We start from the raw sequence: 27,605 nt of genomic DNA, 5'->3' as shown, positions 1-27,605 counted from the left end.
AGAGTAGTGATGTAAACACATGATACAGTGAGCAGTGAATCTATGTGTATTATACACAAAGTAGTAGGTTTATTATAGACCAAGCAGTGAGAGTTTATTATACACACAGAAGTTTCTGTATCATGCACAGATGAGCCAGTCTGGGTACTCTCATTATTCTTTGTGTAACTGGTGCCAGCTCCTATTATTCTCCATGGAGTGTGTACGTGTGTGCCAGCAGTGAGCGGGTTAGGGGTTGTTGAGTGGTGAATTGTACTGGCAGCTGCTGATCAGGAAGGGCAGAGTGGATTCCCTGACAGAAAGACCTTGGACACAGGGAGCTTCCTCAATTGTATTGTGGATGGAGACGCCAAGCTGGGGGGGAGACAGACTATAAACAGACAGATGGATATACTCCTACACTTATCAGACTCTTGGACGGCTTGTTCTAAAATACAGGAAAGCCTTGCAGCAATAAGACTTGAAAGTGCAGGAAAATTTAGTACTACGAATGGGCACCGCGTTTGAACGGGCACAGCTCCTGGCACAGATATACTTACTGGAAACCCCCTTGCGCAGGCCTGTCATGTTTGCATATACTGTATACAAATGCATGGCATTTAAGTTAGTTAATGTCAGAGGCTACTGTGTGCAATGAACTTTTTTCCATGTGTGTGAAAGCTGTTATAAAGATTACTTCATTCTCTATAGATCTCTCCTAAACAGCTGCCATAGGTTGCATATATTGTGCTTTTCTGTTAAGGGGTGGGGGGTGATCATCTTATAATTAATTATGATGTAGTGTAGACAGGGTTGATGATTTGCAGTGGGTCTTCATTTTTACTTTTTATAGTTTTTGAATTATTTACATTTTTCTGTGCAGCTGCCAGTTTTGAGATTTTTAACAGCTATCTGGTAGCTTAATCCACTCAGCAGCCAGGCAGCAGTTGGGAAGTCAGAATGGAAGATAAATACTAGAGGGTCTGAAAACAGATATAAGCAAACCAACAAAAGAATAGTTTTAAAATTGAAGTCTTGTACGCAGTAGCAGTGGGAATATTAGCCTCTGGGAAGGACCGTGGCTGTGGGATAGCAGGTATAGTAGGGGGAGATGGTGCCTATAGTAACAGTGGGATAATAGTCTCTGGGAAGGGAGTGTGACTGTGGGATAGCAGGTATAGTAGGGAGAGATGGTGTCTATAGTAACAGTGGGATAATAGTCTCTGGGAAGGGAGTGTGACTGTGGGATAGCAGGTATAGTAGGGAGATATGGTGCCTATAGTAACAGTGGATAATAGTCTCTGGGAAGGGAGTGTGACTGTGGGATAGCATGTATAGTAGGGAGAGATGGTGCCTATAGTAACAGTGGGATAATAGTCTCTGGGAAGGGACTGTGGATGTGGGATAGCAGGTATAGTAGGGAGAGATGGTGCCTATAGTAACAGTGGGGATAATAGTCTCTGGGAAGGGAGTGTGACTGTGGGATAGCAGGTATAGTAAGGAGAGATGGTGCCTATAGTAGCAGTGGGATAATAGTATCTGGGAAGGGACTGTGACTGTGGGATAGCAGGTATAGTAGGGAGAGATGGTGCCTATAGTAACAGTGGGATAATAGTCTCTGGGAAGGGAGTGTGGCTGTGGGATAGCAGGTATAGTAGGAAGAGATGGTGCCTATAGTAACAGTGGGATAATAGTCTCTGGGAAGGGAGTGTGACTGTGGGATAGCAGATATAGTAGGGAGAGATGGTGCCTATAGTAACAGTGGGATAATAGTCTCTGGGAAGGGAGTGTGACTGTGGGATAGCAGGTATAGTAGGGAGAGATGGTGCCTATAGTAACAGTGGGATAATAGTCTCTGGGAAGGGACTGTGGCTGTGGGATAGCAGGTATAGTAGGGAGAGATGGTGCCTATAGTAACAGTGGGATAATAGTCTCTGGGAAGGGAGTGTGACTGTGGGATAGCAGGTATAGTAGGGAGAGATGGTGTCTATAGTAACAGTGGGATAATAGTCTCTGGGAAGGGAGTGTGACTGTGGGATAGCAGGTATAGTAGGAAGAGATGGTGCCTATAGTAACAGTGGGATAATAGTCTCTGGGAAGGGAGTGTGACTGTGGGATAGCAGATATAGTAGGGAGAGATGGTGCCTATAGTAACAGTGGATAATAGTCTCTGGGAAGGGAGTGTGACTGTGGGATAGCAGGTATAGTAGGGAGAGATGGTGTCTATAGTAACAGTGGGATAATAGTCTCTGGGAAGGGAGTGTGACTGTGGGATAGCAGGTATAGTAGGAAGAGATGGTGCCTATAGTAACAGTGGGATAATAGTCTCTGGGAAGGGAGTGTGACTGTGGGATAGCAGATATAGTAGGGAGAGATGGTGCCTATAGTAACAGTGGATAATAGTCTCTGGGAAGGGAGTGTGACTGTGGGATAGCAGGTATAGTAGGGAGAGATGGTGTCTATAGTAACAGTGGGATAATATTTATACCTCATTGGCTGTGAGTGGCGTCTAATGTGAGAAACTTAGCACTGATACTATGGGACCAATTGTAAAATCTGTGATAATTTGAACCCCATCTGTTATATGATCATTTCACCATTTCATTAGTTCCTCCTGAAATTGGTAACTTCATGTGCAAGGCTTGCGCCAGGTTATTCAATTAGTAATTTACCAAGAAAAAAGAATGGTTTTGCCCTTGCAATCTACCCTATATTACTTGGAAAACCAATTTGTCTTATTTACTGCTAGTTTAGTTTTCCTTGCATACGCCTTGGTTTGGGCTTCGTGTGTTTGTTAATTTAATAATCTGTCAGTTCCAAGAATCTTCCCCATAAGCCGTCCCTAGAATGGTCCCTATCACGTAGCACTTATCAAATCCAGCCATTCTCTCAGAGTTGTCATGATTAGCCCCCTGAGAATAGCTGATTGGTCCGCCAGCCAATATTCCACGCTCAATTGTTATGCTGCTTCTTCTGCACAATGTGGTTTGGTTAAAGGAACATAGTCACCATAATAGAAACATTTCACATTTACCTGAAGTCCTTAAGGTGGATGGACTCATGATGATTCTTTGTTTATTCAACTCACATCACTCCAACATATACAATTTGGCAAAACTGTTTCAAGTGTTCTGATCCACAGATCTCTAGAGAGGTGGGAGGAAGATGTAGCCCCAGCATTTCTAGGTCTGCACCCATACGCATGTGATGATAGGAGCCATCAACAGGCTGAAGTTTTCATCTGGGCTGAGAGACTGATATTTTCAGGCACTAAGCCGTCCAAAATGCTTGACCACATTCCTCCATGGAGGACCATCTTGAGGTGGACAAGTCCCATTCTGATTCCCAGTTTTTTTGCCCACTGGGAAAACTTTGGTTTCTGCATGTGTGGGGGGTTTTGGTCTTCCTTTGTGTTTCAGCATTTGGTTAACCAAATGGGAATGGAAAGTGGAAATTACTAGGGTCTCAAATATCAGTATATATAATGATGCCTGTTTTTTCATTTAGCCAACGACTGAGAGTACTTTGGGCCTCTAAGCAATCAGCCCCACAGTTTGGGGTACCAGTTGCTTAATGCATTAGGATGAATATTACATTTTGTTAAGGTAGCCATAAGATGGCCATACATGAAGAGATCCGCTCGTCTGGCGACATTGCCAAAGGAGTGGATCTTTCACCAATATGCCCACCAACGGCAGGGCTATATCGGGGTAATCCGAACATTCGGCCCTTGGTCTCGGATTACAACAAGGAGCAATGTGCTCCGACGGGTCGTTGACGGAAAAATTAAACCTTCCCCATCGATAACGTGGCCAGATATCGGTCGGGAAGACCCGTCGGAAGCCCCCATACACGGGCAGATAAATTGCAGAATTGGTCTAAAGGACCGATATTTGCAGCTTTATCTGCCGTGTATTGCCACCTATAGACTGAATGGGCAACTCTTGGGTTATTTGGATACATAGCAAAAGAGGGGTTGTAAAAGTCAGTATTTTTAATGATACAGAACAGTGTACCAACCTGGCCCAGGCCCTCCCCACAAAAAACTCTAGAGCAGTGATCCCCAACCAGTGGCTCGTGAGTAACATGTTGCTCTCCAACCCCTTGGATGTTGCTCCCAGTGGCCTCAAAGCAGGTGCTTAATTTTGAATTCCTGGCTTGGAGGCAAGTTTAAGTTGCATAAAAAACAATTGTACTGCCAAACAGAGTCTCAATGAAGGTTGACAATCCACAGGGGCTACCAAATAGCCAATCACGGCCCTTGTTTGGCAGCCCAAGAACATTTTTCATGCTGGTGTTGCTCCCCAACTCCTTTTACTTCTGAATGTTGCTCACGGGTTCAAAAGGTTGGGGATCCCTGCTCTAGAGGGACCTGGAATGTGTGCAGCAATCTACCCACCCCATGCACACTGACAAGCATGCACACATCTGATTGCTGCAGGCGCCCGTGAATTTCCAGGGAAGAGAGCTGCTATAGAGGAAGCAGACCTTGTGCTCCAGGCCCTCCTGCAATTACAGGGTCTGCTTCCAATATAGTTGCACCACTGGAACAAGAAATCATACTACAGAACAATGCAAAGTGATATACAATATGGAATGCCAATAACATAAATGCGTGTTTTTTTTTTGCTGACAGTGGTTTACTTAGGAATCAATTATTTTTCCTAAGTGATATTAGCTAACAGAGCTAAACACAAAGGCTGGAATTCCAGAGAGTATAACAATAACAAGATTGAATTCTGCAGAACTCACTCCCTTTTGGCCAGAAGCTTTTATTAACTTTACCTGTCACGTCCTGGGATGGTGGGAATGGGAGTAAAAATAAAAATAGGATCAATATTCCCTAAAGGCTGCAGTGAAACCCTCATGAACCCAAACTGCCGGACTCTATTACAGTGCAGTGTTGTGTTTACTGGAAGGGGGGAGGCTTTAAAAGCAACACATTTAGTGTACGCTCTATTTTATTGATTTAAACAAAAAAAAAAGGCTCTTAAAAACATCATTAGCTATGTTTATATATTCCAGGCTCTTGAAAACATCATTAGCTATGTTTATATATTCCACTCTTCCCAGGACTTCTGAAAAATATATAGGTAAAAATATCCCCTTAAATAAAGGTTATTTAGAAATAAAAAAAATTCCTAGAAGGAAGGATTGTGTTTGTTTTGACTATCTTTGTAATCGGGCAAAAAATGCCCCTATCCACCTGTCACCTGTTCCCTAGAGCGCTATGGGATAGGCACTGCCTAAAGCGCATGTGGCATTTGCAGTCTTTTTTTAGCCATAACTATTAATGCCTCTCTGTTGCCAAAGTCTATTGTAAGCCATAAGTTGGCCTTATGGAGGCACACTTAATAAATTGATTCGATATTTTGCTAATTGTACTGAGACAAGATCATTTTTGGGGGGCTGTGCTCAGCCAATAAGATGTTCCAACCTGCCTGATCAGTAAGAGACCGATCCCATGTCACTTATCAGTCTATGAGGCATTATTTTGCACTTAAAGAGTCAAAAGGCTGCTGACTGAATTGGCAATCAATATCTGCCTGTTAATGACACCCTTTACTCATTCTACAATGGAAAGCCTTCCTATGCAAGTCAGCACAACTATCTCTAAATAAACCTTGTGAATAAATCAGACCAGGCAGCACTTGTACAGTTTGGATGTCAATGTTGGACGGGGCTTATTTGGGCTCAGCAGTCGGAGAACTGGACTTCAGTGTTCCTCATAATGTATAACAGAAACAAGAAATGATGGAAATTGCCCTTAGCTGTGGCCCAATACGACAGGGGCCATCCGATAAATCCTCTGATACACTGGAAGGCCAGTCCAACCTTGACCGCTACAATAAATGCCATTCCCTGCTTATGTGTCTCATCCATGCCCTGCCAATCAGACTGCAGAGCTCAGCCAGTTGCTTTGATTTTACTGGATATATAACAATTTAATGTTTTGAATGGAAACATATGGAAAGCACTATGGACCCGGGACTCCCTCTACTGGCGACTGAAAACAGCAAATGAAACAGCATGGCAGCTTTAATCTTACTATACAGAATAAAACCTACAGTAACAGGGTACAGAACAAACAAACAAATATATAGAATACATAAAATTAAGTTCAACATATTACAATATTATAATATTACATTATTTCATAATTTTTCTTTCTCATTCTCTATTAGATTACAATGTTATCCTTCAAGTAAAGTGTTAAGTGAGAAAATAATATGTACTAAACAAAAAAAACAAAAAAAACAAAAAAAACAAATACAGGTATCTGTTTTTCAGAGACCTATTATCCAGAAAGCTCTGAATTACAGAATGACCCTCTGCCATAGACTCCATGTCATCCAAATAATCCACATTTTGAAAAAATTATTTCCTTTTTCTCTGTAATAATAAAACAGTAGCTTGTACTCGATCCGAACTGAGATATAATTAAGTAGGAAGATCTAAATTACGCAAAGATATGTTATCCAGAAAACCCCAGGTCCCGAGTAATTCTGGATAAAAGGTCCCATACTTGTACTGGTATATTACCTATAGAATAAAACATTCATTAACAACAATTAGAAATAGAGATCTGAACAGAAAAAAAACAATAAAAAGACTATAGATGAATCATAAGCATCAGGCCCTGACTGGCAATCTGTGGCTTCTGGCAAATGCCAGAGGGGCTGCTATAAGGTCCCATAGAAAGTCAGTATTTAGTGGGCTGGTGGGGGGCTGTTTGGGCCTCTGTGTGGGCTGATTGGGCCTTGTACATGAAATGCCAGGGCCTATTTTGATTCTCATCCAGACATGATAAGCATTATATATTATACTGTGAAACTATATATATATATATATATATATATATATATTTATATTTATTTATTTATATTTAGTAATAGTCCTGTACACTGGAGCTGTTTGTTGGTTGCAGAATATGCAGCTATTTCTTGTTATCAAACATACAAGGATAAAACAAATAAAGTTTTAGGCTGTTTTTGCCTATGTAAAATATTAGGTAACCTGGGCGTCAGCCTTGCAGGAACTGCAATTGGGATGGCATAGCATCAACAGAAGAAATCCCACTATTCTTAATTCTAAGCTCCAGCATGCCCCATATTTATATATACAGATGGGTCTGGTGCTATGATGTAGATCTGTTGCCTGAGTAGCTCTCTCTATAAAAGTTAGAATTTCCAAGGAATACTCCTAATGTGAAGCTGCAGGGATTAATGCACAGCCCTGTACAGTATATGTATTTACCCATAGGTTTCATTTTTACAAGAAGTAATGGACTGATACATCAGCAGCAATGTTACTACACGTTGTTGGTAATCACAACAAAGACTTATGGCTGCCACTGGCACTTGTAGATGGGCATTTTGTCTGCCATTTTTTTTCTCCAGGCATATGCAACATTATGATTCTGAAATTTTCATTTTCATAGAAGAATCATTTTACAATCATCCATTGTGGTGTCTATTTTGAATTCCTAGTGTCATGGTGGGGAGACCATAAGTATGACGGCTCCTAGAGCAATTTTGGACATTATAACACTCATTAGCGTGTGCTGTGGGCCTAGAGTCAGTGGTCTCGGTCAGTGTGGTGTTATACAGGTATGGGAACCTATTATCCATGATGCCTGAAGTTTTCCAGATACTGGGTCTTTACTTAATGTCAAGCACCATAAAAATCTATGCAGTGAATCCCAGGTTTGGTTCAGGAATAAGCCAAATCTATCCAACCCTTTTTTTTCTAGGATTCAGCAGTGCCTGGTTGAACTAAATTCCAATCCCTCAAATCTAATGACTTTACATCACATGACTATAGAAAGTGTCATCTTTTATTCGGTGTGCAGCTTTCCCCCTAGGTCTTCACAAATTGCCATATGCAAACTAGGATTTGGATACAGTTCAGGATTCGGCTGAATCCTTTGTTGAAGATTTGTTGATCAGATGCAAAAAAGTAGATTCGGTGCATCACTATAAAAAAACAGCAAAATGATTTTGCCATTGGCATGGATGTATGCTAAATAGAGAATCAGTCAACAATGAGGAATTGTTTGTTTAAATAGGAAATCATGGGGAAATGCCATATACATTTTTTTCAGAGCTTTCTGGATCATGTAATTATGGATAATAGATCCTACAAATGTGCATGGATTTTGGAATCATGGTGTCAGCAGTCCTCTTGTGTGTCATTATTCAGAACACCCTCCTTGCAGGTGCCCCTGACATTCTTTAGAAAGGACATGATGTTGGACCCTCCTGTGCCCCTCTCATGTAAATGTTGCTCCATCTTTCCTAACATCTTGGAGCGGTTTCCTGCTGCGCTCACATACTTGCAGACTATGCGAATATGGAGGGAGCGGAAGTCTGTGAGGGACAAGACGCATTCATTAAAGGCAGAGAGGAGTTCAGGGTCCCCGCTTTCTTGAACGTATCCCGGGAGAGAAGGTGCCTTGCCAATCCTCTCTACAAAGTGGCGGTGTGCCGGGGGCATGTACTCTCGCATCCGCAGTAGGAAGTCGGCTGTTGGAGGAGAAGAAAAAATGAGTTGTCATATCCCCAAGGCTGGTGACACAGAAGAAGGGCCCCATTCATCAGAGAAGGCTGAATAAGTGCATTGATGCTATGTGCTCACTATGGGAGTTATTTAATAAACCTTGAGCTTTTCTGATCAAGCTTTTGGCAAAAAAATTTTTTGTGGAAAAATTAACTAATATTTTTCAAGATTATACCCCGATGCTGCAAAAAGCCCAAATCCGAAAATCTGCCATCTCCGACCTGTCAAGGTCCTATAAATCAATTGGAGAGGCACCTATCTCAATTTGAATTTATCATGGTTTGCACTGGGTTTAGCCCAAAATGCCAACTTTTTCACGGTTTTCAGGCAAAAACTCAAGCAATTTGGTAAAAAAGCCCAAAAAATTAGAACAATTAGATTTTTCGCACGATTTTATGCAAGATTTTATCCCACGATCAGATTAATTCGGGTTATTTTATTAAAAAATAAGGTCAAATCAGACATGGGAGTGTGGTTGTGGTTTTATTTAATATAATATGAGAAAAATTTGGATTTTAGTATATAACCCCTTGTATGTTGCGTGTATGGAAGCCCATCCTTTCCAATCCCATCTTTCCAGTCCAGAGACAGACTGAACCTATGGAGGGCCCCAGTATAATATTGTGATTTGGGAACTTCCTTTTGTCATTGTCTATAAGAAAAAAACATTCCTCCAACAAATCATAAGCAAAGGTCCCATATGAGCCGGCATTTGCACTCATGGTGTTTAGCCATCACAACCCCACCATGCCAGCTGAAAGGAAACACCATGAGAAAACACCAGGTCTGTCATTACCCTATAAGAAAGGCCTAATCTCACAACTGTGTGTGTGCCACAAATTTGAGAAGTACTGTATATAGACTGGACTGGATAAATAAAAGTGCAGTGTATTTTTGTCTGATGGTATGAACAATTCTCCATTTTTGGGGAAACCATTAAAGAGAACAATAGTCATGGTTTGTGTCTTACCGCTGTCTGATCTGTGCTTAATTCCCAACAGTTCATCAAAGGCCTGAAATACAGAACTCTGTGCCGCACTGCCTCCTGAGAAAGAGAACGGGGTTTCTGCTACCCCTTCATATAGCAGCCCCTCTGGCATGGACGGGTTGTCCTTCCACCTGTGTGGGGGGACAGGACATTCAGAGACACACAATGATATATATATATACATACACAGAATCATTATTATGCCTTATCCCAGCAGGGCACAGGTTGTCTATATCAGGGATAACTACCCTGGGCCTCTAGTTGGACTACAGCCAGGGCCGACATCAGGGGGGACAGGGGGGACAAATGTCCCGGGAAGGGGGGCCCGGCAGTGCTGCAGTTTTGAAAGAGCCGGGCCCCCCTTGAGTGCTCCGCAGCCGTGCGGCCATCCCGAACAACTGAAATGCAGAAGTGCCAAAAAGCGGAACAGCCGAAGGACCCGAAGCCACGAAAACAGCCGAAGTCCCGAAGTGGCAAAAAGACCCGAAGTTACGAAAACAGTCGAAAATTGAAGTCCTGAAGCAGAGAAAAGACCCAAAGTCACAAAAACAGCCGGAATTGAAGTCCAGAAGCGGTGAAAAGACCCGAAGTCACGAAAGGAGGCGAAGTTGAAGTCCTGAAGCCACGAGTTCAATTCTACTGAACAGCAATTTGTGTTTTTTTGTTTTTTTTAATCCCCTGGCCACCAATGTATTATTTTAATATTCTGTAGGCCCCTGCCACCAATGTTTTTTTTGAAAAATATTTTTTGGGGCCCCAATTTTTTTTAACTTGTAAGGGGACATCCCAAAGGTGTGTAAAAAAAAGAAATTGTTAGCCATTTCTACTTTCAGCAGCAATGAATGTGCCAGCTCAGAGAGGGTTAAACAGCGCTATCAGCTGAAGAAAATGTTTAAACCCAGGATGTTCCCTGAAAAAATATTTTCAATATCCGGGGAACTTAAGGGAAGAAGAAGGAGAGCTAAATTTATCCTGGGAAAACAAACTGAAAGACGGCAAAGCAGGGAGCGAGAGTGAGGGTGGGGCAATGGGAGCGTGCAGGATAGGTGGGTGGGAGAGGGGGACCTGAGAGTGGTGTAAAGGCAGAATTTCCAGTTCAACAGTGAGACTACAGACTGTAAAGGAGAACAGTAGTTTCTTTTCACTAAATGTATTTTCTACAATGTGCCAATTTATTTCACAATTGTGGAAATTTGGGGAATGAAAAGATTGCACAGATTGATCCGTAATGTAATGCTGGCTGGGGTGATGGGAATCCTAGTTCAACATATCTAGAGGGGGATATTTGATGTTATTTTACAGTAAGTAATAATGTAAGAGTTTTGGGGAGGGAAAGGAGCCTGCTGAGAGTCATTCATGAGGCTTTGGCTAAAGAAGAGAGTCGGTGTGAGAATCAATGGGATTCTGGTCACCAGTAGGGCAGCTCCTCACCTTACAATAGGGATTCACCGGATCCACAATTGTGGACTCGGCCGAACCCCTCACAAAAGATTTGACCGAATACCGAACCCTAATTTGCATATGCAAATTATTCTTACAATGGGAAGGGGAAAACATTTTTTACTTCCTTGTTTTGTGATAAAAAGTCATGCGATTTCCCTCCCCATCCCTTATTTGCATATGCAAATTAGGACTCTGATTCTGTTCGGCTGGGCAGAAGGATTCGGCCGAATCCTGCAGAAAAAGGCCGAATCCCGAACTGAATCCTGGAATCGGTGCATCCCTACCTTACACAGTAAGACTCCTTGCTAGCTGCTACTTACCCGGACAGAAATAGGCGAATTGTGTTGTAAAATATGTCAGAATCCACATAATCTGCAGAAGAAAAAAAAAAATCAGTATAGATCACTAAACGTTAACTGCTGATTGGTTGCTATGAGTTGCATCTCCCATTATGTTCTTGTGTGCAGGAATAATTGTACATATATCAGTAGATAAGCATGCTGGTGAAATTTAAAGCTAATAAGTATTGTTGCCCACCTCATCTACCTTACGGATGCCCAGTGTTGGACTGGGATGCCAGGGGCCCAACATAAAACCTTAGGCTGAGGGCCCACTTTCTGAATCCTCTCTTCACTCAACCACGTTATTCTCCTAGTCTCTTTTCTCTACATATTTTACTCTGTTCTTCCATTATTGAGCCTCTTTGTTCCCATAAAGAAATAGGGAATGACCATGAAAAAGGCCAAATTGTTAGAAGCAAGAGACCCAGCGGGAGTTTTCTTGGTATCCCTGTGGGCCAGTCCGACACTGGGGATGCCACAGAAAAAATAGCAGCCCCATTGGCACGAGCTTCCATTAGAGCAGGGCTGTTCAAGTAGAGGCCTTTGGGCTGGATTTCTATGGCTCCAGGCTGACTGATGGCCCCCACACATTTCTTTGTATGATATCAACATTTTACTGCCTCTACCCCCCCAGCTTGTGGTTAATATGGTTAACACTAAAAGAATTGGATAGCACTAGGGCAGGGATCCCCAACCTTTTGAACCCGTGAGCAACATTCAGAAGTAAAAGGAGTTAGGGAGCAACACAAGCATGAAAAATGTTCTTGGGGTGCCAAATAACTGCTGTGATTGGCCATTTGGTAGCCCCTATGTGGATTGTTAACCTATATTGAGGTTCTGTTTGACAGTACACCTGGTTTTTATGCAACCAAAACTTCTCCTCCAGGCCTCCAAGCCTGGAACTCAAAAATAAGCACCTGCTTTGAGGCCACTGAGAGCAACATCCAAGGGGTTGGAGAGCAACATGTTACTCACAAGCTACTGGTTGGGGACCACTGCACTAGGTGATAGAGAGCAAAAATGAATGTATGCAGAATCCCCTGTGTAGCCCCCTGATTTATGTTCTCATGCTAACCTTGGTCACTACTACACTGGTCTTGATTGAAAAGCGGATAAGGACCGCACATGCTCACCGCTCTCCCCTCAATTCAGGTGCACAGTCAAACAGTGTCCCCACTGTAAGTACGACAAAGACTCGAAAGGCAGACGGCACTTCTGAAAATGGGGTTTATTGGAGTTCCTGCTGGAAAAACCTAACGCGTTTCGGGAGTTATCCCTTAGTCATAGGTTAGCAGGAAATCCTTTTAACTGTTTTATTTTAATTGTTTCACTTTGTTTCAGTTTTTAATTGATTTAAATAAAGATGCAATTTTATTAAGAGCCCACTAGAGGGCATTATCACCTTGTGTATAAAAAACCCAGATGTAGCAAGTGAACTGCTAACCTATGACTAAGGGATAACTCCCGAAACGCGTTAGGTTTTTCCAGCAGGAACTCCAATAAACCCCATTTTCAGAAGTGCCGTCTGCCTTTCGAGTCTTTACCCTGGTCTTGAGGGCAGATCCACCCGGTTGGCTGTAACAGCAGTTCTTTTACACGCGTTTACTCTCTAAAACTGCTTGTTACATTTGCAGTGCAGTGCTAAAGATGGCCATACATGTACAGTTTGGCAACCTCACCAAACGAGCGGGTCTCTCCTTGGGATGATCTGATCATGGGTCTATCGATCGGATCACAACGTTGAGCATACAGGCAGTTGGATCAAGGACCACACCAACAAACATGCGGTCCTTGAACCTGCCCGATAAAGATCTGGATGACTTTTGTCCAGATATCGATCAGGGAAGCCGTCAGAGGGCCCCTTACAATGTCCAATAAGCTTCCGATTTAAGGTGGCCATACACAGCCAGATATATGCGGACGATTCGAGTCCTTTAGACCGATTTGGCAGATCATCTGCCAGTGTATGGGAGTTCCTACAAGCCTCCCCGACCGATATCTGTCCAAAAATCAGCCAAATATCGATCGGCAGGTTTGAGTTTACCCTGTGATCTAGAACCTCATTGGCTAGTTGATGCGATCCTTGTCCCATTGTCGCTTATTCCCATCGTTGTAATCTGATCATTAGGGCCGAACGATTGGATTAGCCAATATCTCCCTGCCTGTGGTGGGAAAGAGGTCGCCAAATGAGCGGATCTTATATAGTGTATGGCCACCTTTAATCTGTCGGCATCTTATATCTGCTAGTGTATGGGGACCTTTAGAATGGAGAGCTGCGGGGTGGAACCTCACAGAGAAGGAGACAAGACGACATAATAGGGGTGTAATGGTAAAATGGCTCACTCACTGACCGTGCATGAGTTTCAGAGCATCGCTCATCCTGTTGATGGATTCAGTCAGATCCTTCAGTGCTTGCAGAAGCCTCGGCTCATCCTGACAGACTAGCGAATTCACTGCCTGACAAACGGCCTACAAAACAATACACAAGTCATAAACTGGCTGACAAATTCATCCCTTTGCCTATGCCTTTAGAACCTGTTTGTCTCATTTTACAGTACTATAGCTGGATATTACTCATTACTCACCTGCACCCCTGGGATAGCAGCGACCTCCACCATCAGCGTTACTAGCGCAAAGCCCTGCAGACTGTCCCCTCCTGGCAAGGACACTATGGTTGTCAGGTTCCTAAAGGAAAAAGAGCAGTTAAGAAAAACAGCCCTTCCCTTCCAAGAACTGTAATATTCTCATATTTTAAGAGGTGGTTCACCTTTAAGTCATATTTTAGAATGTTACAGAATGGCCAATTTTAAGCTACTTTTCATTGATCTTCATTATTTTTTTAAAGTTTTTAAATTATTTGCCTTCTTCTTCTGACCCTTTTTAGCTTTCAGATTGGGGGTCAATGACCCCATCTAGAAAACATGCTCTGTAAGGCTACACATTTATTGTTATTGCTACTTTTTATTATTCATCTTTCTACTCAGGCCTCTACTACTCCAGTCTCTTGTAATTTGGACCTTAGCAACCAGAATGCTGAAATTGCAAACTAGAGAGCTGCTGAATAAAAAGCTAAACAAATAAAAAAAAATAGAAATAATAAAAAATGAAAACCAATTTCAACTGTCTCAGAATATTACTCTCTACTTCATACTAAAAGTTAAATTGAAGGTGAACCACCCCTTTAACTTCTTCTTTGCCGGGGGCCTGCACTACTCAATTCTGCAATTACCCAATATCAGTTCACAGAGAGACACTTAGGGGCAAATGTTGCGTCAGCGTTGGCTTCACTAAAATCCGATGTTGCGCTCAGGGAGGCGAAAGGTAGCGAAGTTGCGCTAGCGTTAATTCGTCAAGCAAAGCGAAGTTACGCCAGCGATGCCTAATTTGCATACAGCGCCAAGTTAAAGTACAATGGACGTATATGTAGCAGCAAATACATTACACTACACAAGCCCAGGGAACCTTAATAAAATAAAATAGAGTTGTTATATTGCCCTACACATGTGCCCACTGTATAGTTTAGGTGCCATATGTTAGGAAATGTAGGGGGGAAGGAGGGTACCCCCAAAAAAATTTACGATCTTTTTCAGCCTGTCAGCCTTAAAAAAGTAAAAGACGCCAGTGTTTTTTGTGACTTAGAAAAAAATGTCAACTTTTCTTGAAGCAATCCCTATCTACTCTATTGCACTTTGCCTGGTCTGAGGTGGCGAAGGCAAGTCTGGCGCAAGAGGTAACGTTCAGTAAAATGCGCAAGTTAGTGAATTAGCGTAGTTACGTCCCTTCGCCATAGCGCAACTTCGCCTGGCGTAAGTGTGCGAAGTAGCGATAGAGTAGGGCCCGTTAGTAAATCAGCGAAGTAACTTCACACTGGCGAATTTTCGCTAGCGTTACCCACTTCACCCTTTAGTAAATTTGCCCCTAAGATTTCTGCCATTTTATCCCATGCTGCTGCTAGAGTCAGTGATCCAAGCAACCAGAAAGCAGATAGTGAGAATAATATTGTGTTTTTAATTGTTCGTGGCCACATGCTCAGTTTCTAAACTCATTTAGAAACTTTTAGTGACAAAGTCTAAATTCAGACAGAATAAAACAAATTCAAATGCTTTTGAATTTACAATTTTGGGGTTGGACAGGGCCAGCTGGACAATAGGAGAAACCCTGGTGGGCCCAAAAACTAGTGGAAACTTTACTTCTCCTTTAATTGTAGAGTGAACTTTCCATTGACCCTCTATTAGGCTGTGCATATAGTAAAGCAATAGTAAAGCAAAAGTTACTCACTCCATGGTCAGAGGTCTGCGCAGGATTCCACATATGGCAAAGAAAAAGTAAAAAGAGACAATTAGTTTGGTGACTCACCACTAACCTGTTATAAACATTTAGGTGTCAGCAACAAAGCAGCTAAAATGCCAGGGAAGTGACACCATATTTTTCTCTTAATCCTAATCAGTCTGAGAAGTGCTACCATTAGAGTGTAATCCCTTGTGACTAGGACCCATTCTGAAATATATGTTTTTGTCTGTATGTCAGTTATTTTGTACCCTTATGTACAGCTCTGCAGAATAGGTTGATGCTTTATAATTGAATGCAATAATAATAATTATACTGGTGTGATCTACAGCTGATCTTATTATTGTGGCAGTGTGGCTAAGGCAGCGTCGGACTGGGGGGCCCCCAACACCATCCCAGGGCCCCCCAGCCACAAAGTCCTATCTGGACGCCCCCAACCCTCCGGGGTGCACAAGTATAACTCTTTCCATCATGTCAGTACTCAGAGAGGGAGTGCAGGGAGCGGGTCTGCGCCTACCAGGTTTTTTTCTGGTGTCCTGCCAGCCCAGTTCTACCCTGGGCTCAGGGTATCTATTTGGGCTAGGCTTAGATCATTTGAAAATTCAGGGACATAGCTAAAAAATCCATGGGCTGCACCAAATGCAATTTAATTTAAATGCAGCACTGCCAATGTCGGACTGGCCCACTGGGATACCAGGAAAACTCCCGGTGGGAACAGGTGTTAGTGGACCCTCTTGTTTAAAACATCATTGTCATTCCCTACTTCTTTATGGGAAAAATGCTTATTAATGGAATATAGTAAATGGATATGAAAGACTAGGAGAATAAAGAGGTTGAGTGAGTAGAGGAGGAATAATAGTTTGGAAAGGTCCACTGTCTAAGGTTTTCTGGTGGGTTCACAGTTTTAGGTTTTCTGTTAGGCCCAAGGTCTAAGGATTTCTGGTGGGTCCCTGGCATCCCAGTCCGACACTGAGCACTGCAATATGCCCTACTATACCTGCTATCCCACAGCTACACTCCCTTCTCAGAGACTATTATCCCACTGTTACTATAGGCACCATCTCTCCCTACTATACCTGCTATCCCACAGCCACACTCCCTTCCCAGAGACTATTATCCACTGTTACTTTAGGCACCATCTCTCCCTACTATACCTGCTATCCCACAGTCACACTCCCTTCCCAGAGACTATTATCCAACTGTTACTATAGACACCATCTCTCCCTACTATACCTGCTATCCCACAGTCACACTCCCTTCCCAGAGACTATTATCCACTGTTACTATAGGCACCATCTCTCCCTACTATACCTGCTATCCCACAGTCACACTCCCTTCCCAGAGACTATTATCCCACTGTTACTATAGGCACCATCTCTCCCTACTATATCTGCTATCCCACAGTCACACTCCCTTCCCAGAGACTATTATCCCACTGTTACTATAGGCACCATCTCTCCCTACTATATCTGCTATCCCACAGTCACACTCCCTTCCCAGAGACTATTATCCACTGTTACTATAGGCACCATCTCTCCCTACTATACCTGCTATCCAACAGTCACACTCCCTTCCCAGAGACTATTATCCCACTGTTACTATAGGCACCATCTCTCCCTACTATATCTGCTATCCCACAGTCACACTCCCTTCCCAGAGACTATTATCCCACTGTTACTATAGGCACCATCTCTCCCTACTATATCTGCTATCCCACAGTCACACTCCCTTCCCAGAGACTATTATCCCACTGCTACTATAGGCACCATCTCTCCCTACTATACCTGCTATCCCACAGTCACACTCCCTTCCCAGAGACTATTATCCCACTGTTACTATAGGCACCATCTCTCCCTACAATACCTGCTATCCCACAGTCACACTCCCTTCCCAGAGACTATTATCCCACTGTTACTATAGGCACCATCTCTCCCTACTATACCTGCTATCCCACAGTCACACTCCCTTCCCAGAGACTATTATCCCACTGCTACTATAGGCACCATCTCTCCCTACCGAAAAATTGCTAGAAGTGGAGAATCTACATAGGATAGTAAATGGATTTCAAAGTAATATACATTTCTAATTATTATTTTTTCACTTGTACTGATCCTCTCCATTAAAATCAAGCGCATGAACATTATTTACATAACAGATCATGTTTGAGCAGCATTATTGCCATGAACTATTCAGTTAATTATCCTGATTTTAAGTAACTAAAGGTCCTAAAAAACCAAGGATCTAGAGCTTAATGTTGTACATGGTATGTGACACTGCACCTCTACCACTTAATATGGATACAATGAATATTAAAAATTTATGTAAAAAGTTTCATAAAAGCCGGCCTTACCCATGAGGGTTTTTACGCCGCCAGTTGGCCAACACGAGATCAGCATGGACCAAGATGGGTGGCATGCCAAGCACTTCTGACAGAGTGAAGTAGGGCACAGCCAGGCACCGGGGCAGAACCTGAAAGGGCACAGTTAGTAAATGAGAATTGCCCCACCCTCTGGCTGAGAAAGATCATTTTGCAAGTGCAAAAAAACACAAACAAGAAATGATGTTAAGAAGTATGTATGAAGAGTTTCTAAGTAACCAAACAAGCTCTTTATTATTACATTCCTGTTGTATTATTACATCTCCTGGTGATTACTAATAGTCAGCAATCAGTAACACTGTCTGATTCTGAACGGTAATAGTCTGTCCGTCATCATTGGCATTGACACAGTTCAAGAAACTGCTTGGATACACTTGAGAGTCCTAATGGGGACACGGCCTCAATATTGCTGCACACCTGGTGTGTTTTATAAAGTAGCGAATTTCAGGTTCTCACCTTTACAGCCCCTTGCTCTCCATCTTGCCACACGTAGCCCATGACAATGTGACCCAGAATCAGACGGGCGAGGCGCTGCTCTCTGTGCCCTGAGAGGTACTTTAGGGACAGCTCTGGCATCTAGGAGCACAATGCAGAAATTTTAGGAGCAAAGTTCAGTGATAGAAGAACTGGGAAGACAGGTTTCCACTATACTAAATGAATGACCATCTGAAACAGGTAGGAATTAGGGGTAGGCAACAGTGGCACCTGCCTAGGGAGCAACCATTAGAAAGGGGGGTGCAGACCATGTTTTTTGTAGTCAGGCCCGACTTGCAATCAGTTGATTCTGTATTCAAATAACAGAGGGGCTGCTGTAAGATTCCATAGATAGTTATTATTACTGGGCCTGTAGGGGGAGGCTGTTTGGGCTTCTGTGTATTTGCAATGCCAGGGCATTCTGTATCCCAATCTGGGCCTGATTGCACTTTATTGCCCAGATCTACTGAACTATCAAAAGCTCATTGTCTCTTCTTTCTTTCCTATTTATATTGATCCTATTTACTGTATATTGATCTGCCACAAACTCAGCTAGATAGCATGTGGTAGTATCACTGGGCACAAAGACTGCCACCCTTGCCTTGGCACCAAAGCTATTTGGCCTGTCTCGAAAGGTCAGGAGAGACCTGATGCTGAACATACTGCAATATACTGTGCTACTCTCGCGCCCTCATGTGTTTAAAGCTTGCATTACAACTTTTCTTATTTATATTTCTTGTTCTTCAGCAATTTACACTTTTTGTACAGCATCAGTATTCTTTAGTACTGTGCAGAATAACCATGAAACACTAACCTGAATTTCAACCTGCTTAAATATAACATCAGGATCAGGTGCCCTGAGGGATGGAACTATAACTATGAGCCATGTCCCCCTTCACCTTGTCTGAGACTTCTGCAACAGCCCTGTTCCCATTCATCTTTACTGCACATGCCTCTAGAATGAAAGGGTCCTGCTCATTAACAGACATAGCTGAAACCAAGGGGGATTTTTTACGTATGCAGCCAGCAACCGCTAAAAGCGAAATACACACACAGCAGAAATATGTATGTGCCACTGCCACTAATGCCAATGTAAATGGGCACAAAGCAATATAGTTATTAAATGGCTGCTGAAAGCTTGTACATTCAATGCTTTTTTCATAATTGTGCCACTTAATGACATATATCTTAACTCAATGGATCTAAAGCCAACAACCAATACTCACTACTTATACTTCCTGATCTCTCAGCAGCATTTGACACTGTGGATCACCCTCTCCTCCTCCAGTCCAGGCCCGGACTGGCAATCTGTGGGTTCTGGCAAATGCCAGAGGGGCTGTTATAAGGTGCCATAGAAAGTCACTATTTAGTTGGCTGGTGGGGGCTGTTTGGGTCTCTGTGTGGGCTGATTGGGCCTCTTTGTACCTGAAATGCCAGGGCCTATTTCAATTCTCAGTCCGGACCTGCTCCAGTCCCTCCATTCACTTGGCCTTTGTGACACGGCCCTGTCCTGGTTCTCTTCTTACCTCACTAATCGTTCCTTTAGTGTCTTAGAGTATCATCTTCTCCCCTACCTCTTTCTTATGGGGTTCCTCAAGGCTCTGCCCCGGGCTCATTATTTTATCTCTATGCTTCCTTCATTGGCAAACTAATCAACTCTTATGATTTCCATTACCACCTCTATGCTGACAGTACTCATAGTTATCTCTCCTTTCCTGATCTTGGGTCTCTTCCTGCCTGTCTGCTAAAGCTACCTTAAATTAAACGTTTCCTAATCATATTCCAGTCTCTTGTTCCAATCAATGCATGGTTGCTTGGGTAATTTGGACCCTAGCAACCTGATTTTTGAATTGCCAAATTGGAGAGCTGCTGAATTAAAAAACGAAATTAAACAAAAACCACACATAATAAGCAATGAAACCCAATTGCAAATTTTATCAGAATATCACTCTCTACATCATACTAAAAGTTAATCTAAAGGCGAAACAAACCTTTTAACTTTTGATAGAATCCATTGAGAGAGCAGGGCTATCAATGCAGCGAGAGTGAAAAGCTAGAAACAATAGGAGGAGTGCAAGCTGGCTGGGAGCCTCACACAATCATCAGCTGATATAAATTGTTTGCCTGTGGGAAGTTTGCATTCACATATCCCCTAGGCTCACTGCTGACACTCACCTGTCTGACTGCTTCCCGAATCTGTTTATTCTTGATGAGGTTGCACAGATCTCCAGCAATGGTCATCCAAGGCTTGTAGTATTCAGGGAGCTTCTCCTTAAAGAAAAACAGACACATCTAGTAGATTAGGAGGGTGTTTGGTATTTTACAGCTCTGTCTCAGTTGGGATTCCAACATTACTACTGTCCCTCTGTGATGGGATCTAGATTTCATTGTACCTCTCTTCAGGGTGAGATCCTAACACTATACATAACTAGATATTATTACTAGTGATGGGCGAATAAATTAGACTGGTGCAAGTTTGTGGTGAATGTCTCGCAGAGGACAAAATTTGCAAAACTCCTGGGAAAATTTGGCGGCATCAAAAAAAAATTGGATGTGCGTCGGAAAAGTCGCTTGCGTCAAAATCGTTGTGCATCAATACTATATGAACGTCCATTGACTTTAACGCCCATGTCAAAATTGACGCAGGCGTCAATTTTTGAGTTTCCTGAATTTTTGGCCCATCACTAATTATTGCAACTCTTTTTAGGGTGGGATCCTAATATTGTCACAGTTCCCTCTGGGGTGGGAAACTGACATTAGTATAGTCCCCTCTGTGGCAGGATCTGGATATTATTGTACCTTTCTGTAGGGTTGGATCCTAACATTGGCACAGTCTGGCGTGGACCACTATCAGAAATAATGAGGCTCTATGGGACGATATTGTCTTGCACTCTTTTGACCAGTGAACTGACAACACAGCATGTTTATATAAACGATTGTAGTCTTTCTAAAATAAACACATAACGTTTACCAGTTCAGGGCAACAGTACATTATATCTGAATTACACTTATTTTTTTGCTGTTACTGTCCCTTTAATGTAGCAGCATCGGGATGGGATCCTCAGGGGTGGTCCTAAATTCAGTGTTATCATAAATGTGAATTCTGGGATTTGCACAAATTACTGGGGCGGGGTATGATAATAGTTCTCTGATATATGCTGGTGCTAGAACCCTGCTGTATGGATCAGTGGCCAGAGCATGGTGGGTCTGCAGTAATGTGGAGCCAATTCTCGTAGTCCTACAGTAGCATGACTTACTGCTGGGATTAATTCTATGCAAAAGGCAGAAAGCAGATAAACATATGTCTTGTCTTTGGTAGCTGTAAATCTGTTTTTGTCCCTGACTTCTGGTCTGGAGTCCTCTGACCAATCCATGTTGTGCTTAAACAATTCAGTCCCTCTGTTCTGTGCCCTAACCAAGCAAAGTTTAAGCTTTTTATCCTCACTATCCATGTTACGGTGCAGCAAGTTAATGATTTATCCTAATCAAACAGGAATTTGCAGCTTGTTTTTGCTCTTAAAATCCTAAAATTGTGTTAGGCTAAAGGCACATAGGTCATTCATTTTCTGTCCCGGTGTTTTCAGGCTGAGAACGGGCCAGTACTAGCAGTCCTCATTGAAGGGAGGTGGCAAGGGAGTTTCTCCACCCGACGACTCAAATACCTGTTAGAGAAAATACCCCATGTGCCCTAAGCAGTTTATTTAGATTGATAGCACTGGCTTCTGTCATTAACTGCTGCTGTGCGCACAAAAAGCGTAAGGCTATTCTGTATCTTCCATGAGTTTAAAATAAAATTTTACATTGTCTGATCATGTAATCCAGGCCGGGACTGAAACTTGGCATTTCAAAAAAACCGGGCCCAAACAGTCCCTGCGTGCCCAATAAATAGTGACTGTCTATGGCGTCTTACAGCAGCCCCTCTGGTATTTCCCAGAAACTGTCTGAGCCTGGCATTGGGATCTATAAGTGGTGTCTGTTATTTATTTGTCTGTACAGCCATTTTCTAGCTGTCATAGGCTCTAATAATAATGTAACTATCAGGTCCAGGTGCAGGCAGAGCAGCCAGGTCCCCCACCCGCATCTAATTCTCATTGGTGCAAGTGTCCAGATAACCTCATGGGGGTGCAGGCCCGGGTGCAGTCTCACAGCCCTGGTAGTTCTGCCCCCAGGGGTCTAATTTATATTTCATAATGCAGCTGAATGTGGGACCAGGGAGGAGCAGTCGTTTTCCATAAGAGGAAATGAAAGAGGCTTTACTGGCCCTTTAATATATAATTCACACACTATAGATGAAAAGGTTTTCCCTTGAATGAGGAAATCTTTATTTCTCAGGAATGAGGAAACACTATGTTCAGACACCTGTCTCCTTAGTATGATTAGCCAATAGCTGGGTCATTAAGGGTCAGGACACACACTCAGATTCAGGGAGATTAATCGCCCAGAGACAAATCTCTGTTTCTTTGGGGCGATTAATCTCCCCAAACTGCCTCCCCTGCCTTGCCGCCAGCTAAAATGTAAATCGCCGGCGTGATGGCACTCGGCGCGATTCGTTTTCCGACGTCGCCCGAAGTTGCTAATGAGTGACATTCACCCTGGTAACTACTGGAGGGTGCTAGGAGCTTTAATTGTACAATAGCAGGAGGGATGCCAACAGGAGATACACTTTCAGTAATTAATCTAGCTCAACATGCACACATAATACCATGTGAAAATAAAATCAGCATATCTAACCTTTCTCTAGGAATACATTATTACCCTATGAGAACCAGTTCTTTAATATCCATAGATTTATAAAAGGGGTGGTTCTCCTTTAAGTTAACTTTTATTTAGTTATAGAATGGCCAAATCTAAGAAACTTAACTCATCTTCATTATTAGTTTTTTTATATTTTTTCATTCTATGCCTTCTTCCACTGTCTCTTTCCAGCTTTCAAACAGGGGTCACTCATCCTTCTATTTGGGCCCTCTCCTATTCATATTCCAGTCCCTTATTCAAATCAGTCCCTGGTTGTTATGGTACTTTGAACCCTAGCAACCACATAGTTAAAATTGCAAACTGGAGAGCTGCTGAATAAAAATCTAAATAACTAAAAAAAAATGTATGATGTATAGTTACAGCAGAAAAACTGACTTAATAATTCGTTTTAAATTAAAAAAAAAGAGTATAAAAAAACAAAAACAGAACAATCAAGTCAGTGGATAAAAAAAAAAATTAAAAATTGTGTTTCCATAGATTTTAAATGAGTTTGATAGTTTGATAGTTCTCACCAGTGGGTCCTGGAGAATAAATCCATATTGTTCAGACACATAGAACTCCTTGGGATTAATATCTTGATTCTCCATTCAGGCACAGAATGTGACAGAGTGTCTTGTGTCCCCAGTCCAATGTTATAGAGCAGATCCCTCAAGCCTTTATATACAGACCAGGTGCTGCCTGAGGGGCAGAGTCAAAAGAGTCAGAGTGATAGGCCCGGAGCAGATGGGCCGTCCCAATTTAGTTATTAAATCCAGGGATTTCTGAGACATGTAAATACGACTCCAGGTTATTAGTAAATGTTGACAAAAGGCAGAAAAGAGAAGTAATGTCTGTTCCACTCTGTGCTCTTGTGAGCTTATAACCACATGATGACAAGGACATAGTGGAGTTTCCCAGTGGTCATTTGGGTTCTTCTCTGCTTAGAAAATGTCAAGATTTCTAGCAGATACGTGATGGTATCACTGCCCGACCCATCGCCATGTAGAAGTGAAACTGGGCATTTTTTCAGGGCCACAAAGGCATTTGCTTCCTGGAAACCACAAAAACAAAAACATTATCTGAAATGCCAACAAAGTAACAGCATTATGTTACTAATGATATCTTATTATGCCTAAAATTGATACGTCCCCCTTTACATCCGACTACTGATCTGACAAAAAGGTGAACCTACTAAAAACAGCCAATTTAGCCATTTTTACACTTCATGACTGTGGCTCTGGGATAACAAGTGTAGTAGTTCCTATAGTAGCAGTGAGATAGTAGTGTGACTGTGGGATAGCAGGTATAGTAGGCAGAGATGGTGCCTATAGTAACAGTGGGATAATAGTCTCTGGGAAGGGAGTGTGACTGTGGGATAGCAGGTATAGTAGGGAGAGATGGTGTCTATAGTAACAGTGGGATAATAGTCTCTGGGAAGGGAGTGTGACTGTGGGATAGCAGGTATAGTAGGGAGAGATGGTGCCTATAGTAACAGTTGATAATAGTCTCTGGGAAGGGAGTGTGACTGTGGGATAGCAGGTATAGTAGGGAGAGATGGTGCCTATAGTAACAGTGGATAATAGTCTCTGGGAAGGGAGTGTGACTGTGGGATAGCAGGTATAGTAGGGAGAGATGGTGTCTATAGTAACAGTAGGATAATAGTCTCTGGGAAGGGAGTGTGACTGTGGGATAGCAGGTATAGTAGGGAGAGATGGTGCCTATAGTAACAGTGGGATAATAGTCTCTGGGAAAAACACATGAAGCTTGGTAAATAACTGATAAGTGACTGTGTGTTAAAGAGCTGTTTTCAAAGCCAGGCAAAGTACAAAGACTTAAAGTAAACTGTAACCATGATTGAAGTGCTCTTGTCAAAGCTTAACCTTTGCTCTAATCCCCCAAATAATAAGAAGTAGTAATAACAATAGATATGTAGCCTTACAGAGTATTTGCTTTTAGATAGGGTCAGTGACCCCCCATTTGAAAGCTGAGGAAGGTAAATAATTAAAAAACGGAAAAAAAAATGAAGACCAATTGAAAAGTTGTTTAGAATTGGCCTTTGGATATCATATAGAAGTTAACTGTAAGGGCTGATGAGTTAAACATAAGGAGAGGCTGAAGCTGGACATTTTTGTAACTGTTACACAGTCAGCTGATAAATTCTATAAGCGGAAACTCTTCTGGCTTGTGACTGAATTGCACATTATTGGGGAATTCTGAAGTGATAACAGAACTAAAACAATGAGATTTTTATCATCTATAACAGTGATCCCCAAACAGTGGCTCACAAGCAACATGTTGCTCATCAATTCTTTGGATTCTTTGCTTTCTCAAAAGAACCGAAACCCTAGTAAGACGGGTGAATAACAATATTATCAAAAATGTTACATGTGCCAGTAACCCTAAATATTATTTTGGCAAAAACGATTAACTGGTTGGTGCCAGGGTAAGGACTACAATAAGCATTTGAGGTCTTGCTGGGGAAGACACTGAGAATACTGGTTCTTCGAGACCCCCATATACAGGCTGATAAAAGCTGCCGACAGCTTATTGACCTCCGACGAGCGTCCCCGTTTGACATCTGCCCGAAAGTCGGCCAGATGCTGATCGGGCAGGGTAAAAAAAAAAACGTAGGATCACGTCCTCATCTGTTCATTGATGTGGTCCAACGATCCGACCACCCGGATCACCTCCATTCTGATCCGATTGTTGGGCCCTAGGGCCCACGATCGGATGAGCCCGATATCGCCCACTTCAATGTGGGCTTATCGGGGAGAGATCCGCTCATTTGGTGATATGTCCACCTTTAGAAAATTGTTTATCCCAGGTGCTCCAGTGAAGAACAAGATATGTAAAGCAAAGTACTCAAAGCAACTGGCTGGCATGGGGCACTGGCAAACAGCGGAGTCACATCCTGCTCAGTAGGACTGGAGTCTGCCCAGTAGGACTGGAGTCTGAACACATCCTGTGTTCTTGGATGTTTTCCAACCAAAACAGATCTCAGGGCATAGCTGCTTCTTTTTTAAAGAAGGAGTCATTTTAAAGGAGAAGGAAAGATATTGCCAATAGATTAGTCACAATAGTGCAAGCTATAAGACTATTTATTCTGCAGAATGCTTTACCATATCTGAGTAACAGCTCTAGAAGCTCTCTCTGTTTGTTTAGTATAGCAGCAGCCATATTAGCTTGCTGTGACATCACTTCCTGTCCAAGTCTCTCCCTGCTTGGTTATAGCTCTGGGCTCAGATTACAGCAGGGAGGGAGAGAGGAGCAAACTGAGCATGCTCAAGCCCTACCCTAGAGGTTTAAGCTGGAAACAGGAATGTGGTGTTTCTTTTGACAGAGGACTCAGAGCAGCATTACTTTGAGGGTTTACCGATATATTTATATAGACCTTTCTGATAAAGCTTAATTTTAGCCTTTCCTTCTCCTTTAACTTGGGGTGCCAAGTGGTTATATTTACTTACCTGATCCCCAGGCTGGTGCTCCTATCAGCAGAAACTGGCACCGACCCGTGATTCATCCAACGAGTACCACGGAGAGATCCTCTTCCTGCTACTTTGCTCTTCAAAATTTCCCAGGGCTGACGCCGGGGCAGTAGAACTAAATAACCCGACTTCTTCGTTAAAGTTTGCCTTTTCACTCTACTGTGCACATTGGCGTTTCAGTGGAAAACATTCGTTTCTGGAGGGGGGGGTGGGGTGGACTGGAGTATCGGCAAGAGGTTCAACATTTTGTTCAGAACCTCACCTATGAAGGTCCAACTTTTGTTCAGGGCCCCCTTAGCTTATAGAAACATAGCGTATCAGTCACTCGGCCATAATTCCAAAACTATTTAGGGCAACAAATACACAGTCACCCCAAATCTCACCCTGACCTTCAAAACTGAAAAACAACTGGCTGGCATGGGGCACTGGCAAACAGCGGAGTCACATCCTGCTCAGTAGGACTGGAGTCTGCCCATGGCTGTGTTCTTGGATGTTTTCCAACCAAAAAAGATCTCAGGGCATAGCTGCTTCTTTTTTAAAGAAGGAAAGTCATTTTAAAGGAGAAGGAAAGCTATTGCCAATAGATTAGTCACAATAGTGCAAGCTATAAGACTATTTATTCTGCAGAATGCTTTACCATATCTGAGTAACAGCTCTAGAAGCTCTCACTGTTTGTTTAGTATAGCAGCAGCCATATTAGCTTGCCGTGACATCACTTCCTGTCTGAGTCTCTCCCTGCTTGCTTATAGCTCTGGGCTCAGATTACAGCAGGGAGGGAGAGAGGAGCAAACTGAGCATGCTCAAGCCCTAGCGCTGGAGGTTTAAGCTGAAAACAGGAAGTCTGATACAGAAGCCCATGAGTACACAATAGAAGGAAAGAAATGTGGTGTTTCTTTTGACAGAGGACTCAGAGCAGCATTACTTTGAGGGTTTACTGA

General features: G+C 42.6%; 1 protein-coding gene across 3 annotated transcripts; it reads right to left on the bottom strand.

Moving 5' to 3' along the window:
* Positions 1 to 7,796: 7,796 nt before the first annotated feature.
* Positions 7,797 to 27,060, bottom strand: ido1.L (indoleamine 2,3-dioxygenase 1 L homeolog). 3 transcript variants are annotated; one of them, XM_018250523.2, is made up of 11 exons: positions 26,647 to 27,060; positions 23,716 to 24,233; positions 20,624 to 20,719; positions 18,431 to 18,550; positions 17,948 to 18,066; positions 15,589 to 15,603; positions 13,896 to 13,995; positions 13,662 to 13,779; positions 11,290 to 11,341; positions 9,509 to 9,657; positions 7,799 to 8,504 (listed from the first exon to the last, which is right to left on the bottom strand). In XM_018250523.2, the coding sequence occupies exons 2-11, from the start codon at positions 23,788 to 23,790 to the stop codon at positions 8,152 to 8,154; spliced, it is 1,197 nt and encodes a 398-aa protein (XP_018106012.1). In that variant the 5' UTR covers positions 23,791 to 24,233; positions 26,647 to 27,060; the 3' UTR covers positions 7,799 to 8,151.
* Positions 27,061 to 27,605: the final 545 nt, after the last annotated feature.

The sequence above is a fragment of the Xenopus laevis genome, chromosome 3L (assembly GCF_017654675.1).
Source record: "Xenopus laevis strain J_2021 chromosome 3L, Xenopus_laevis_v10.1, whole genome shotgun sequence".
Lineage (NCBI taxonomy): Eukaryota > Metazoa > Chordata > Amphibia > Anura > Pipidae > Xenopus > Xenopus laevis.
Note: the sequence above shows the minus strand (reverse complement) of the source record. Positions and strands in the feature narration are given on the sequence as shown.